A 15,938-nucleotide genomic window follows, 5' to 3' on the forward strand; every position below is an offset into this window, starting at 1 on the left:
ACTATCTAAAGACACATATTAAAGCCTTACCTGGAGCTGTGGCTGGTGTCCCAGCTCCAGTCTTCTACTTGGTGTTGACACCAAGGTTGTTTGGAGATGCACAGTGCCCGTCTGCTCACCCTTCTGAGTCTGTCAGTTCTCTAGTAGCCCCAGCTGTTGAGTAGGACAGGAGAGAGTTTGGGTACGAGGTGAGCCCCATGTGCGCATGCAGGTTTTTTTTCGCATTGTGCGTCTGTGAACTGCTGTTTCATTACTCCTTTCAGGTCTGTATGACTGAACACAAAGGACCATGCCTCTTCCAGAAACCATGTTTTGTGCTGAGCAGATCAGAATCCCCCCTGAGCTACCTAATATTCTGAAGGAATTCACCAAAGCTGCTGTTAGGACTCAACCTCATGATGTTTTGCAGTGGTCAGCTGCGTAAGTAAGATGTTCACATGACAATGGAGTGCTATGCATATGGACCCGCGAAATCTCACTGCCGTTTATTGTACAGTGAAGATAGCTGTGACTACTAAACCAAGCTGTATATTGCCTTTGTGCTTCTGGGCCTTTTAAAAATGGTGGAGTACTTGATATATTTTCTGTTTCATTGAGGTTGAGGACTGGCATATTTCTGGAATAGTTTGGTTTCCAGACAGAAAAATGCATCTTAAGTTTTTGGTTATTAGTTTCTCTGTCCTCAAGACCAAATATTTTTCTTCTTTTTCTTTTCCTCCTCCTCTCATGTGAGACTTTAATTCTTGTAATTTAAAGGAAAACTAAAAAATAGTTTTCTCATTCTTAAGCTTACTTAGGTTTCGTGCATTTTTTTTGTTTCCAGACACAAAATTAAGGAGTGTCCTTAAATGTTACTGAAATAGGAAAAAATCCTGAAAAGTTGCAACTTACAGGTGACAGTACACATTACAAACCTCTCACTGTAAAGTTGATTTAAGATGCTTGAGGTGATGGATGTGCAGTGAGCTTGCCCCAGCTGAGCAGACAAAAGCACCAAAGACTGAGGAAGGTAGCTTGAGCTTACGAGGGTATATGGCTAGTGAGAGCAGGGGCATTGTGGCACTGCCATGGCCATGCCATGACCTTTGCTTGAAGATTGCACTAGTTTGATGGGAGGAGTCCCTGCAAATGGGTAGGTGGTTGCTGCTGATTGCACATCAGTCTTTCTGGAATATGCTCTGATGTGAGAGCACCTGTGGCAGAGCAAAGTCTGGACCTGCAAGCCACATGAAGCAGAACAAAGCTGTGGTTTCACACTCACTGCCAATCATAGCATAGAATCATAGAATAGTTAGGGTTGGAAAGGACCTTAAGATCATCTAGTTCCAACCTCCATGCCATGGACAGGGACACCTCACACTAAACCATGTCAGCAAAGGCTCAGCCCAACCTGGCTTTGAACATCGCCAGGGATGGAGCATTCACAGCTTCCCTGGGCAACCCATTCCAGTGCCTCACCACCCTAACAGGAAAGAATTTCTTCCTTATATAAATCTAAACTTCCCCTGTTTAAGTTTTAACCTGTTACCCCTTGTACTGTTACTACAGTCCCTAATGAATAGTCCCTCCCCAGCATCCCTATAGGCCCCCTTCAGATACTGGAAGGCTGCTATGAGGTCTCCACGCAGCCTTCTCTTCTCCAGGCTTAACAGCCCCAACTTTCTCAGCCTATCTTCATACAGGAGGTGCTCTTCATACAGGAGGTGCTCCAGTCCCCTGATCATCCTCGTGGCCCTCCTCTGGACTTGTTCCAACAGCTGCATGTCCTTTTTATGTTGAGGGCACAAGAACTGCACACAATACTCCCAAGTGAGGTCTCACAAGAGCAGAGTAGGGGGGCAAGATCACTTCCTTCGACCTGCTGGTCATGCTCCTTTTGATGCAGCCCAGGATACGGTTGGCTTTCTGGGCTGCGAGTGTACACTGAAGCCTGCTCATGTTCTTTTTGTCATTGACCAACACCCCCAAGTCCTTCTCCTCAGGGCTGCTCTGAATTTCTTCTCTGCCCAACCTGTAGCTGTGCCTGGGACTGCTCTGACCCAGGTGTAGGACCTTGCACTTGGCATGGTTAAACTTCATGAGGTTGGCATCAGCCCACCTCACAAGCGTGTCAAGGTCCCTCTGGATGGCATTCCTTCCCTCCAGCATATCAACCGAGCCACACAGCTTGGTGTCATCGACAAACTTGCTGAGGGCACACTCAATCCCACTGTCCATGTCAGCGACAAAGATGTTAAACAAGACCGGTCCCAACACCAGTCCCTGGGGGACACCACTCGTTACTGGTCTCCAGCCGGACATTGAGCCATTGACCACAACTCTTTGTGTGTGGCCATTTCTGTATAGGATGTTACAGTGTTGTAGAGCTTGTTGCTGTGAATAATCAGAAGGACAAATCAGAAGGGCAAATGCTTAGTTCTGCTGTGCTGCTTGCTGTTAATTTCGGCCAGTATTTGGACAACATGGGGTGGACAGCATGGGGTGGACAGCATGGGGTAGCCTGAGCATGGACATGGGTGCCAGGGTGGGTGAAGGAGGATGAATAGAAAAGCCCTTAAATTAGACCTACCACTAACTGAATGAAAACTGAGGTTTCCTTGCATAGTTCAGACTGCTGGCCAGCTATGGCAGAGGTGGTTTCTCTTAAGGCTGTGGTGGCCTTATAAGTGAAAGGATCTAAATCTAATTCCCTTTCTGCTCTAGTCTTACAATTTATTTTGGAGTGGGCAGAGATAGCAGAAACACTGACGAGAGAGTTGCAATAATAGCCAGTTGTGCTTCTTGGGTAGTGTGCGAGGGGAATGTTAAGCAAATGAGCCCTCAGGTGCTCATCAGTCAAATAGGAAAAGCCTGCACTTCAGTTTGCAAGTGCACTCTGATGTTAATAAATCATTGCCTTTGCCAAGAAGGGCTGAGTATGTCATGCACAAAGGAAGTTAAAGGCCTGAAGAATTATTAGAATATCTTAAAAAAGGAGTGTGTAAAGCCTAAGGATCGTGGTTTCCACTAAAAAGAAAGGTGGTGTCTAGGGCATGGGGAGATGAGAGTTGTGTGCACAGGCGGCTTGCTGAGTGCTGCCGCTCCTGCATGGGAGTGTGTGGATTCATTCACTGGACTGTAACAGCATTTATTTCTGTGCAGCTTGTAATGGCCATAGGCATTCAAGTGTGTTCTCTTCCCATTCACTTAGGTATTTTTCAGCATTGTCAAAAGGTGAGACCCTTCCTGTGAAGGAGAGGCTGGAAATGCCTCTAGCAATAGAGAAAACGGATGCTGTTTTGACCAAAGGACTCCTTAAAGTCTTGCACAAACAGGTATAAACCAGCCTTTATCAAATGCACAATGCTGTTGAGGAACGCTGATGCATTGGGGATGGCTGGGGAGACTGATTGTCAAGTATCTGATGTATTTTGGGGAGGGATAGTGTTCTTAGTTTCACTCTGGTTTTTAGAGTTCTTACTGTGGTACCACGATTTTGTGTAAAGCTTTCTCCCAAAGGCATGGTGAATGTTGCAGAACTGAAGGAGAAATGGAAGCACTTGTGCTTGCCAGAGGAGCAGCTGGAGGCTATCCTGCAGTTGGACAACTTCGGCAAGGAGGTGGAATGGATGAAGTTTCTGGCACTTGGGTGCAGCGTGCTTGGCAAGGTATGGTAACAGCAACAGCAGCCCTCATATCAAAACACAAATGGTCATATATGATCATGTATGAGGTAGACCACAGAACAATTAGTGCAAATGGACTTTGGGGATTGCTTTTCCAGCAGCCGGAAAAGTGGCCTGTTTACTTTTGTTCCCCATCAGCTTTTGATCAGGAAAGCTTAATCAGAAAGACAGCTAAGTCCTCAGCTTACTGGGAGGGCATTAGAAGAGTAAGCATGTCTGCAGGGAGCTTGGACCATGAGAGAGAGGATCATAGAGGAATGATGCTTATGGCATCAAATTAATGATGCTTATGGCATCAGTATAAATGTCTGTGAGGGAGAACTGGAGGGAGAAATTAAACCGTCGATTCATAATTGATTGTGCAGTCAATTAAATTTTCACAGAAGCAGTTAACGTTACTAAATCTAAATTTAATTCTTTTAATGTCAGTAATAAAATCTCAGCAGAGCATTTCCACAGAATGAGAGATTATAAAATGCACTAAGCTGATGATCTGATGAAGTATAACGCTGCTAATGATTTCTGCAGTAGGGAAGGGGTACTAAAAAGAAAGTATATATTGGATAATATTTTGGCAACGTTGCAATCTCTGGAAGTCCTGAATGCTATCCTGGCCTGGTGATAGAATTATGTATGTGTGCGAATATATGTATATTCATCTCAACTGTGTATGTCTTGATTCTAATCCCACCCCTCAACATGATTTTGTATTTTGGTCTCTTTTCTGAATTAAAAAAAAAATGTAACAGCAACATTGCTTATTTAAAAAAAAAAAAAAATCAAAACCAGAGTGACAGGAACCTCATTCTGACTGAGCTAGACAGCCTAAATTTACCTCCATCTATCCATCCTTTCAGATATTATGTCAATTATTTGATTTCAGCTGTATGTAATGAAACCTAAACTTCAGTTTCCTAAACCAGAGAGGAAGACACACACAAATTTATTTCCTTCGCTGTAAATTATGTTCATAGTTGAATAAGGTCACAGTTAAGATACAAGAGTGGACAAGTCTGAACTTAAGAACACCAGTGATCTGAGGTATCTTTCTGCAAAGCACTGGTGCGTTTTTACAGCCTTGGAGAAATGACCACACAGATTAAACTGTCTTTCAAAGATGGCAAAAACAATGTGAATAACTCTGCTGTGTTGTGAGAGAGCAGCCACTTGGAGTGGCAGGAGCAGGAATGGAAGTAGCCGGGTAGCAAACAGCAGGGGGTAGATAGAGTCTGCCATCGTATAGGCAGCTGCCTCTCCTTTCGCAGAAAGGCTGCCCAGGGGAGGAACTGCACTAAATAAACTGTTAAAGGATTATAAACTGTCACTTCTCTGGCCTGTGTTCTACATATTGAACAGACACTGTATTTATTTTAAATATTGCTGTTCTGCTCTTAGGAAATACTTATCTTTTTCCAAAGGCATCGCTTGCTTGTTAATACATGGGTAAGGATACCCTTTGAAAAGGTTATAGCAAAAATGTTACAACTTGGGTTAAAAAAGGCCTGTGTGGGTTTTTGTTTGTTTGTTTTAATGGCATGCAACCAGTCTTTGACTCAGTGAAGCTCTATAATGAATTTTTCCACATATTTCCCTGTATAGCTTAGCACATGTTGGGCACTGTGTTATGGCAGTGTACTGAATAAAGGAGTTTTTCAAAGTATTTGGAAGTAATACCTTGAGGCATGTTTGATTTTAAGGGAACCTGGACATTATTGGGCTTTGACTAAATTGGAATATGCTTGAAAGGCTTTTTGCCTCAGTGCTTTTTCCACTAACTACTATAATTGGACTTGCACACGAATAAGGAATACAGTAAATAGCAGCACGCCTAAAAAATTAATACCATATTATATTACAATGCCATAATAAAAATCAAACCCCTGTCAATTTTCTGGGCTTTGTAAATTTTTCTGTCTTAACTGCTGCTGAGAATTCAGTTAGATCCATTGAGATAATAAATACACACACATATCCCTGTCAGTAGGTATAGTGACGTTGGAGCTTTTACAGCAGCAGAGCAATTTGGCCATATGGAAATTAGGGCTCAGGCTACACCATATGATACAGAGGGTACATTTGAGGTTGAAACCTAGGCAACCATGATAAAGCCTTCATCTCATTTACACTATTAGTGGCTTACAGTGTGGATTTTGTTATGGTGTTTAAAGGATGTTCATGGCTCTGATACTGTTCCTCTCATTTCTTGACTGAACACCCCTGCAGTCCTTGCTGAGTTCAGTGAAACATGCCTGTGAAATCTTAACAAAGGACCCAGAAGGTGGACCAGCTCGCATACCTTTCGAAACATTCTCATTTCTTTACCTGTATTTGGCCAGCATCGATGGAGAGATACCAAAAGAGGAAGTTGAAGTCTTCCTCCACAAAATTAAAGACGAAGCGTAAGTAAAAATCCATGCATGCAATTTTAATGTATCGAGCACCTCTGGGTTTTCCATAAGCCTTTCATTTCAGGTGAGTAGTCTGTCTTCACTTTGGGCACAGCCATGATGACAGGAGTAAAGATTGACTGAGGTTCTGCCACCATCACTGATGGGCTCGGCCTCAGCCAGTGGCAGGTCCGTCTTGGAGCTGGGCAGGCATTGCCTCTGTTGGACATGGGGGAAGCTTCTGGCAGCTTCTCACAAAAGCCACCCCATGTAGCCTGCCCTCACCTTTCCCTCTGTCACTACCAAAACCTTGACACACAAACCCAGGTCTGTATACATGGGGGCTCAGAAAAGCACACAACTGGTTTGTTTTGCATTAATTACCAGATTGACAATTTACTAGTAAGAACCAATTTTTAATCACCCTGCTCTGGCTTGAAATTAATATAACCCTCAGTAATCTTGTCCAACACACTAGGACTTACCATGTTCAAATGTTGTTCTAAAGCATTTCATTTATTCCTTTCCAGTGACAAACAATCTGGCATGGTGCTGCTCAGAAACTTTTTGAGCCAGGCCTCAACACTGTTTTGATCAAGCCCACTCTTCATCATTGGGTGAGAGAAGAAAAAAAAAAAAAGTAAGAAACAAATATGCAGGAAAAGAATCTGTGTTCAAAGGACTGTTATTTGTACATCACAATAAAAGACAACCCTCTCCTGGCACTTTCTTTTCTTTATCGCACTCCTGAACTCTTCCTTCAGTGGGCCTCTCAAATATTGATGCTCACACCTAGGGAGCAATACCTTCACTCCATATTTTGGTATGGATCTTCCTACCTATACTTTGCTAGTGTCATAAGAAGTAAACAATAGAATTAAACTTAGACTGGACAGCTGTATTTGGTGTATTTCTCATTATGCTTCTGCTAGCATTGACTTTGTGACTCTTACACAAATACAGCTTGTCTTCTGACCACCTCATCTACTCGAACACGCTCTCTTAAATAAGTAGTTCTACCAAGCCTTAAGGGAAGTTCATGAGAACCCTGTGACTGAGCTGATAGAAGAAATATTAAATCAAGAAAGAACTGCAATGGTTCCTTATTTTTTTTCCCTCCAATTAGCACCTTTCACATAACTTAAGTAAGCCTCTTCTTCCATTCTTAGATAGACTTGTCTAATTCAGGATCTACTTTAAAATACATTTTGTTTTCTGACAAGAAAAGCTACTGCATTTGTCATGTAGGTGACAAATGAGTTCAGTGTTCTTTTGAGCTGAATAGCTGTACAGAAGTCTAAATCAGAACTAGATTTCTTTGTGACATCTAATCACACTTAATTGAAGAAACAACTGAGGTGAGACAGTGTACAGTAAAACTAGAGCGATTCCCTTGACAGAAAAGGCCAAAACCAGGAGTATGCGGAGTGCCCTCTCCTGGCAACTCGAGGAAGCAGAAGAGTGTTGTAGGAAAGATGAATCTGAAAGCTTGTTCTTCTATAGTTGCTTGCTTTGTTGAGGTAACAAGCTTGGCTGGTGATGTCTGACCTTGCTGTAGTAGACTGTGTGAGGAATTAACTGGGAATTGATATAATAAATATCTCACTGAAGTTAAGTGAATCCTCCTGCATGCCCTTGGTATGTGCACTTACCTGCTAGTCTGCAGGATGGGAACTCCTCCTAGTTATTTCTGGAAGTAAATGGGTAGGCACCTGGTGTTTGAGAATGGCATTCGGCAATATTAGAGGCTTCTTTGGTGCCTCCCCACTAGTTTCCATAGAGAGCTATATTCTTGTCATCTTTGCCACATGACATTGATCCTAAATTTCTTTGAGCATGAGCTTAGGAACAGCAACTTTCCTGTTGTGGTCCTTTTACCACTAGCTGCAGTTGAAGACGCTTCAGCCTGTTGGAGAACTCTGAAATATGCCCTGTCCCCTCTGGTTCATATGGTAACCAGGCAGCAAGTGCTGCTGTTCTGGAACCCTGGTCCCAGAGGTGACAGTGTCAGGTGGGAGGGTACGAAGGGAGCTCTCTGCATGCCTTTTCCATTTGTAATTGATCCCAGACTCCAGCGATTAGTACTCTATCCACCACGTATGGGCCAGGAAGGCAAATTAGTACAGCCTCTCTGAGATTTCATTCTTCAGCCTTGTGAGACTGAACTCAGATGAGATCAATGTAATTTATTAAGAGATGCATTAGTGAAAAAATATACACGTTTTCTGATGTATACTGCTTCCATCCTGACAAACCTTCACACTTTTGGTCTCCCAGCACAGCTGTAGCACCAATAATACGTACACAGCATTACTGTCCCTAGCACAACAGCAGTAATAATAGTTCTTGTGCAAGTCATTTTTTGAAAAGCTGGCAAAATAATCAGGTTCTTGCTTCTACTTTCTTCTTTTATAGTTGTGATACTTTTCTTCATCCCTGAAACAAAACCACAAACACTGTGTGGGCTGTTAGGCTCTGACTGACAAAATCTGAAGGAAAAAAAATATTTGGAAAATGGAAAGCATTCATTAAATGTAATGATGCCTTCTTCTAAGGAAAGAAAGTAAACTACTTTACAGCACTTTATTTCCCATGCTGTTTAATCAAAGCCTTGTCAAGCAGTGCCATAGTGGCAATTAGTTTAGGATGAATGGCATCACTGGGAAATGAAGCCGGTTTTGAGATAAGCAATCATCTCCTTCTGTGCAGTTACCTACAGTATTTCTTCCATACACACCAGGAATAATGCAGCATTTCTGCTGGCCAATTAAGTCTTTGCTCAAACACAGGTCCCACACACCTATGGACTTGCAGGTGCAAACATGCCCTTGTTGATGGCATTAGAAGTGTGGTCTAGATTTGTTTTCTTTTGCCTAAAAACATACCCAGAACTACTGAAAAGAAACCAACACTGTTTTAAAGCTTTGAAATGCAACTCAAGTGATTATGTGTGCATATGTATTGGTGAAAACAATCTTCCTGATTAAGTCAAGTCCCAGTGCAAACTAGAGCAGAGATCAGCACGAGACATGACAAGCACACATCACTGGTTAAACAGACAGCATGCTCCCCTGTGCGTATATTGATCAAGGAGCAGAACAGGCAGCAACAGTACCGTGCTAATCCTGCAGCATGCAGCTCAAAGCATCACCTTTCAGATGTGAGGGTAAATCCTGAAGTCTGGATCACAGTTTATGATCTCACAGCATGTTCTGTTCAGTATAAGTAGTCTCATGCCACTGGCTTGTTACACAGTATACTAAATTGAGCCCAGCTTTTTAACTGAACTAAATATTCTAATTCTCTGCACTAATTTCTTACAGACAATGCTACAGCTGCCTGATTCAGAAGCAGACTTCAGCTGTCACCATGTCTGCTCACCTCTCTCTTTTTCTCCGAGAATCCTTGTCTTTGCCTCTTTCACGACTCCTCCTTCGTTTACTTGGACTCCTGCTGCTCTCTCTCCTATGCCTGGTGCATTCAGTTTCTTTAGAGCTTCCTCCCGACTGCCGGGAGTCCACCGAAGCTGACCGCCTGTCTTCCTTCCTGAAACAAAGGTTATTGAGTCTGTTCAATAAAAACTGTTTCACAGTCACTGTTGTTTTCAGCACCACATTTATCATATAATGGCCCAGTAGAAGGTATCTTTTATTAAGGCTCTCTATCTCCCTAAGAAACACAATACATCCCAAAAGAGGCCCAAAGTCCATTCTCTTGTATATGCACCTCTCAGCACACTAGTAGTTATTTCTTACAAACACTGCCCCTCAGTCTTACATTCTCTGCTCATGGAACAGGACGCAGTAGAAGGGGTTCACGCCATTTTGCTTTCAGTGCCTAACTCTTCAATAACCTGCCTTTAAGCCGCTACCTACAGCTGGAGAACCCAGCAAGCTTGATCTCCTGTATGGCCGCCTCATTCACCTTCATTTTAATGCTGAAAACACCTTGAGTATCACCTTTTTTCAATACCATTTTCATCTCAAAGATCTTCTGAAGAAGCACAAATAGGCTATTGCCAGGTCATGATTCCATCTTCATTTCAGTGACAAATGTTTGGAAGAGTGTGTGGTGTTACTTGATACAGGAAGATACATGTATATACAAAACATACTCTCAGTTAGCACAGCAGCATTCACAGTGATAAGAACTTTAAAGGGTCCCCATGTTTAGTAACTCAGGAAAACCTTTCTTCTGAGGTATTTTATATCTACCATAGCATTTCCTGTCATGTTGTAGGGAAGGGGAAGAAATTGTACACTTCTATTTTCAAGTACCCTTCTGTCCCCAGCTATCACATGCATATGTATTTGGACAGAAGAGGGAGTACTACTGATTCCCCAGCTCCACCAAAACCTACCTGTTCACCTGGATCACTTGTAACTTACCTTCTTACCCCTGAAAGCAAGCTAATAATTCCTTTTCCCCCCCATCCCTCATGCAGGCAGAGCTTCTCAAGCAAGAAATTAATAGCATTAGCAGAAAATAAACTGTGCACATGTCTCAGCCAAGGTTGGTATGCACTACTGGAAGAAGGTGGTAAGATACAATTACAGGCCATCAGCCCACTCACATGCCCAAGGAATTTGTCAACGATGGCATACCTTCCTGAAGATTTTGACTTTCCTCCTTCACACATCTCTGCATTATCCAACCTATTCTCCTCCTGCCAGTGATTGCTGAGTTCTTCCATATGCACACCAATCACATCCCGAATCACCTGGAGATTAAGATATATTAAAAAGAAACAAGAAAAGCAGCAGGTCATGATACTGGCTTGAATTTGCAACTAGACAGCAGAAAGTAAACATCCTCCCCAAAACCTATAATCGGATGGCTGAATGGAAAGTCTGATTTGCAGAAACAGGTATTTCAGCAGAAATTCAAATAGCACCCTTTTACAACAGACAGTCAACTACATCTTGCTGCCATTTTCACATTCAAAATGTGAGTCAGAAATGCCCCTATTATTTGTAACTTGCAGCAATAAACAAAAGACATTTTCTTTGTCTGAAAGGGTATAGCATTGTTTATGCTGATATATAATAAGCACTTCTGTGCAAAAACCGCCTTATTTTCAGATCTCACCTCAGTGTAAGACTTCTTTGTTATATGAACGTTCTTAGCCCTGTATGACTGCCGCCGCCTTTTGTAATCTCGCATTTCAGCCAGAATTTCAAGATGGGATTTGGGACCTTTCTGACTATCATCTAGTGAAAAATTGGAAGTAAAACAGATGGTCATTAGCAGGACATTAGCACCTGCAGGTATGCAAGTCTGGGGCTTTAATAATACAAGTCTGAAACAGAAAATATATTGTGTTCTTTCTGAAGTTTCCCCAGTACTTAGTAACTATTATGAATTCAGCACAAGCTTCCTCTCCAACCTTTTTGCTAGCTGTTTACACAAGACTAAAAAGCCACTGAGCAAATCTCTTATGTGATCTCAGTCTCCTAACAGTGATCTAAATCAACATATGGGCTTGCAATTTGGTCAAACAGCTACAAAGTACAAGCCATGTTTTCAGAGCCAGTATTACAATAAGGCACAGAGACTGAAAAAGCCAGATTCTGTAAATAATTTACCTGTGTAGATCACAAACACTCCATGCAGAGCAGGGCCCACAGGGTAACACTGATGCTTATGTTGCACTCGTACAGTTACAAACTGGCATGACTCAACAGAGATGAGAGGCCTCGGTCCAACACTCCCGTTTGTATATTGCTCAAGAGCTCCATCGGATGACTGCCAAACTTTCTTGTTTGGCTTTTACTCTTAAGTGATCTTTAATCTCACCATCTCTTACAGCAAATACTGTTCTCAAGTGCGTAGTAAGCTGGCAACATTAAGCAACCTGTCAGTTGCAGCAAAGACAAAAGATTCATCCACCAACATACACAATATGTGTGCCAGGAGCAGAGCACTGAGGCTCTCTCAGATGGAAAACAACATAAAGGATACCAAACTAGTGTTTTCTGATGCAAAGTCTTCACTGAGGCTTTTAAGAAAAGCATGCTTTTCACACTAAAAACAGCACAAGCAATTCTGCTTGGCTTGCAACAAAAGTCATCTAACTATACAAAATGAAAGATCCAAGACAAAACTCAACAACAAATAGTTCTTCAAACCTTGTGTGATTTTTGCTGCTAAATCCACAAAGAGGTCACTGTCATTTTCCGTTATTTGGGACCTAGACCTCTGTTTCTTTGTTTCCTCAACAACATAATCATAAAGAGCAAGGCGATCAGCTTGAGTCAGGTCACAGGTGAAACGCTTGTGATTTTGGGGAACTTCTACAGGCAGTAATGAGTAAGATCCTAGAATGAGAACAGACAGCTGTTATTAGTAAAATAGTGTAATTTTATAGGAAAGCACAGAAGTTCAACAAACAACAATGAAGGAAATACCCATGCTTTATTCACCCGTCTTAATTTGAAAGGATAAAAATCACTCAAATTAAAAAAAAAAAAAAAAGGTCCAAATCCCTCCCCAGCCCCATGCAGGCTGTGTAACCTTTCCTTTTTATACTTTTATTTACAGGTTTTCATATGCTTTGAAGGGATCACACTAGGTTAGTTCAAAAGGACACTCGGCTCTGGGATTACACGAGAGAAGAGGCAGAGCTCCAACCTGTGGGTTTGTCTTACTCCTAAAATTTTCTTTAAAGTACCATCTGCAAAATACCTGCTCCTCTGCCAACAACAATGAAAGCCTCTAGGAGACTAAACAACTGGACACTGTGCAAATCAGTGTCACTCACACTGTCACTTCCTTTACAGAGCTCTTTATTATAGACTGCCATAGGCATTTCTAGCTAAGGCTACAAAGGCACTTTCAAAATGCTTCAGATTAGTTCAGATAACTAACTTTAATGTTACGGAAACACACACACTGCCTGCATACTCTTCTTTCCCTGAATAGTCGCAATTTCCATTCCCTGGTTAAAACATATATCCTCCAAACAAATAATAAATCCTTTCTCAATCCATTGCAACAGCTGCAAAGTGACCTCCCTAAGGACACAGGATGCAGTATTCTAGGATATTGCCTGCAGAAAAGCATTTCAATTCCCAGCAACTATTGACCTGATCCCCATAATCCTGCTCCCCACAATACAACCTTCTCCCTCAAGACACAATCATACCCAGATGATATGACACAGACATACCCAGACAGAGAGAACAGCCAACACATAAGGTGGGGTTTATGCAGGAGCCTGCAGAACAGCAAAGCTACTGCTTCTCTACATTATTCAGCACCTAACAGAAGCTGGGCAATCCTTCACCTCCTGATTTCACTAAAGACACCAAAGAAGAGGAGCCACAATAACTCTGCAACAAACCCAGAAGACAAGGTTTTGTCATTACTGTACTTGAAACCAAAACCAGAACTTTTCCAGTCCAAACTAACAGATTTAAACATGAAAACAAGAATTTCATTTTTAAAAGGCACTGTTATACAGGGTCACAGTAGCCCATAAAAGTACCCTGTAATGCACTTGTCATTTTACAAGGCTTTTACAGGTTGTGATTAATACCAGCCTTCCTGTCCTATTACATAGCCAGCTTAAAGAAGACTTTAAATTAAACAAACAATACTAAGTAAATCTTACAAGAGGCCAAGATACCACAATGAGAACTATCCCAACACAGTTTTAGTGTTAGCTTCAGAAAAACACATGCTTGCAGTGGGTGGCAAATGCTGGCACCTAGTGGTTCACGGATGTATCTTTGCAATGCACCACTTTAAAGGGTGTATCCGTTTCTTTACTTGCATGTGAGCGAGCAGCTGTGCGGTTCTGAGTTATGGGCTGGGCTTAAACCACGACAGTTTAGGACAGTCTCGAAACAATCCAACATAATAATAGACATGTTGCTTCTGTTTTGATTTAAGGAGTGGTGGATAAGCACATACAACTCATGTCTAGCAATTAATCCTTAAACAAAACATTACATGAAGAACCATCACACAAACAACAAGGCTGAAGGCAGCATTAGGAGAGTTTGAGCCACAAAGCGCAGAAGGAAACACAGGAAGAAAGTAAAGTGTAGGTAGTGGGATGGGAAGTGAAGGACTAGTGCTTTAAGAAACTCCTTAATCTTGCAGTTTTCATCCTCCAGTCCTGCAGAGAACTAGAGGTGTGAGCACAACAGACTCGAGCTCTCTTATCAGGTTTTCTTTCCAAGCAGACAAAGTAGTTATGCTCCAAAAAATACAAGGGAAGGAATACTAAACATAAGTAAAAAAAGTCTCATAGCAGTTCACAAGCGGAATGAGGAAGCTGCAATAGGAGAGACAAGAACAGCTCTCCATGAGACCTCATACAGTTGCCTCAGTGCCTGCTTGTTACTTACCTTCGCTGTAGCCTGTGCCTTCTCCGGCACTTTGAGCTCTAGCTTGTTTAACAATGTGAAACTGTAGATCTTTATCTGTAGACAGAGAAGACAGAAATATCACAGAACTTTTATGTTGAGTACTTGGGAGGGTTAGTCTTTATTCCCCAGCTTCTATTATGGTATGTTACAGAACACTGTAGTTTTATTTACACATAAGGGAAGGTCTGAACTAAAAATATCATTTGAATCTAATCCACATTTGAACTGAGGGGAAAGAAAAAGTAAAAAAAAAAACAAAACGGATTCCTGAGTTACAGGGATAAGGAAAAAGACATGCACGTATATTGCAACTCTCTTCTCTACTGCTTATATACCCCCAAATTCTAGGGCCAGCTTTTTCACCTTCTAAGCATGTGTTTTTAATCCACTTCTTGCACTTGATGCAAGACCATAGGAAGAACCTGGAAAATGATCTAAGAGGAAAAAAAAAACGTTCCTCCTTGGATTTCAAGATGAAAAGTGACCTACACAGCAGAAACGCACAGCGACAGAAGCAACGCAAGAGTAAAATAACGCAAACTACAACGGTGAGAAAATAAACCTACTGACCCTGGAGGTTTAGGAAGCCTGACAAAGCTGACAAGGCACTGGGGTGTGCTACTGCCAAGACCTGAACTCTACCCATGGGGTTTCCCCTAAACCCCATCCTAAGCCTCCCCCAGTGACCTCTTTGCAGTATTATCCCCTGCCCCTCCCTGAGGGTCTCCCCTCAGCCGCTTATCTTCTGTCTCCTCCCGGGCACTTCCCCTCATCCTCCGCGCCTCCCCCAGGGTGTCCCCCGGTCCTCCCCTCAGCCCCAGCTGTCCCCACCCCGAGGCCCCCGTTGCCGCTCACCCATGGTGACGGTGGGAACCTTCAGGTTTTCGTAGAAAACGCTGGAGTCGTACATCTCGGCCTGCGGGACCAAGCGCCTCAGTCAAGGACCCGGGAACGCCCCCAAGGACACCGGCTCCGGGCTCTGCCGCCGAGTGACCCCGAGCCAGCGGGGACCCCCCGGTGGCACTGCCGCACAGCATCCCGGCCCCGTGCCCCTTCCCCGCAGCCGGTTTCCCCCGGGCCGCCCACCTCCTCCTCGGCAGAGTAGCCCATCTTGCGGAGCCGGCAGGACGCGGCGTGCCTCTCCAGCGACGCCGGGGGGACGCGATGATGGACATCGTAGGGGCACGGCACCAGTTCCACCTGCAGCGGGACACGGGTCAGAGCAACCCCCACTGCCCCAGGCAGAGCCCGTCCCCACCCGCCACCGCCGCCTTACCACATCCCCGAGCCACACCGCACAAGGCGCCGCCATCGCGCAGCGGCGCACAGGCTCCGTCACCACGGGAGCGTGAACGAGGCGCGCTACCGGACGTCACATCCGGAGAGTCGTGACACCAACCACGGCCGGAGCGGGGTGGGAGAGCGCCGCCTGCCGGCGGGAGGCTGCAACGGCGGTGCAGGAGGACCGCCGGTTCCCCTCGCTTCCCCGGGGGCCTTGAAGCGGTCGCCGC

General features: G+C 43.5%; 2 protein-coding genes across 3 annotated transcripts; one reads left to right on the plus strand and one right to left on the minus strand.

Moving 5' to 3' along the window:
• Positions 1–218: 218 nt before the first annotated feature.
• ROPN1L (rhophilin associated tail protein 1 like) lies at positions 219–6,777 on the plus strand. Its single transcript, XM_061449212.1, has 5 exons — positions 219–420; positions 3,191–3,314; positions 3,486–3,647; positions 5,889–6,064; positions 6,583–6,777. The coding sequence occupies exons 1-5, from the start codon at positions 290–292 to the stop codon at positions 6,644–6,646; spliced, it is 657 nt and encodes a 218-aa protein (XP_061305196.1). The 5' UTR covers positions 219–289; the 3' UTR covers positions 6,647–6,777.
• A 1,446-nt stretch (positions 6,778–8,223) lies between these two features.
• SNRNP48 (small nuclear ribonucleoprotein U11/U12 subunit 48) lies at positions 8,224–15,820 on the minus strand. Of its 2 annotated transcripts, none has more exons than XM_061449210.1 (9): positions 15,704–15,820; positions 15,514–15,627; positions 15,283–15,343; positions 14,407–14,481; positions 12,181–12,369; positions 11,141–11,262; positions 10,657–10,772; positions 9,434–9,598; positions 8,224–8,488 (listed from the first exon to the last, which is right to left on the minus strand). In XM_061449210.1, the coding sequence occupies exons 1-9, from the start codon at positions 15,737–15,739 to the stop codon at positions 8,449–8,451; spliced, it is 918 nt and encodes a 305-aa protein (XP_061305194.1). In that variant the 5' UTR covers positions 15,740–15,820; the 3' UTR covers positions 8,224–8,448. The 2 variants fall into 2 exon arrangements, with proteins under 2 accessions (XP_061305194.1, XP_061305193.1); XM_061449209.1 differs by having other exon boundaries at positions 8,224–8,541.
• Positions 15,821–15,938: the final 118 nt, after the last annotated feature.

Source organism: Pezoporus flaviventris, unplaced genomic scaffold (genome assembly GCF_033815535.1).
Source record: "Pezoporus flaviventris isolate CSIRO_AGI_PZ_B2104156 unplaced genomic scaffold, CSIRO_AGI_Pfla_v1 ptg000007l, whole genome shotgun sequence".
NCBI lineage: Eukaryota > Metazoa > Chordata > Aves > Psittaciformes > Psittacidae > Pezoporus > Pezoporus flaviventris.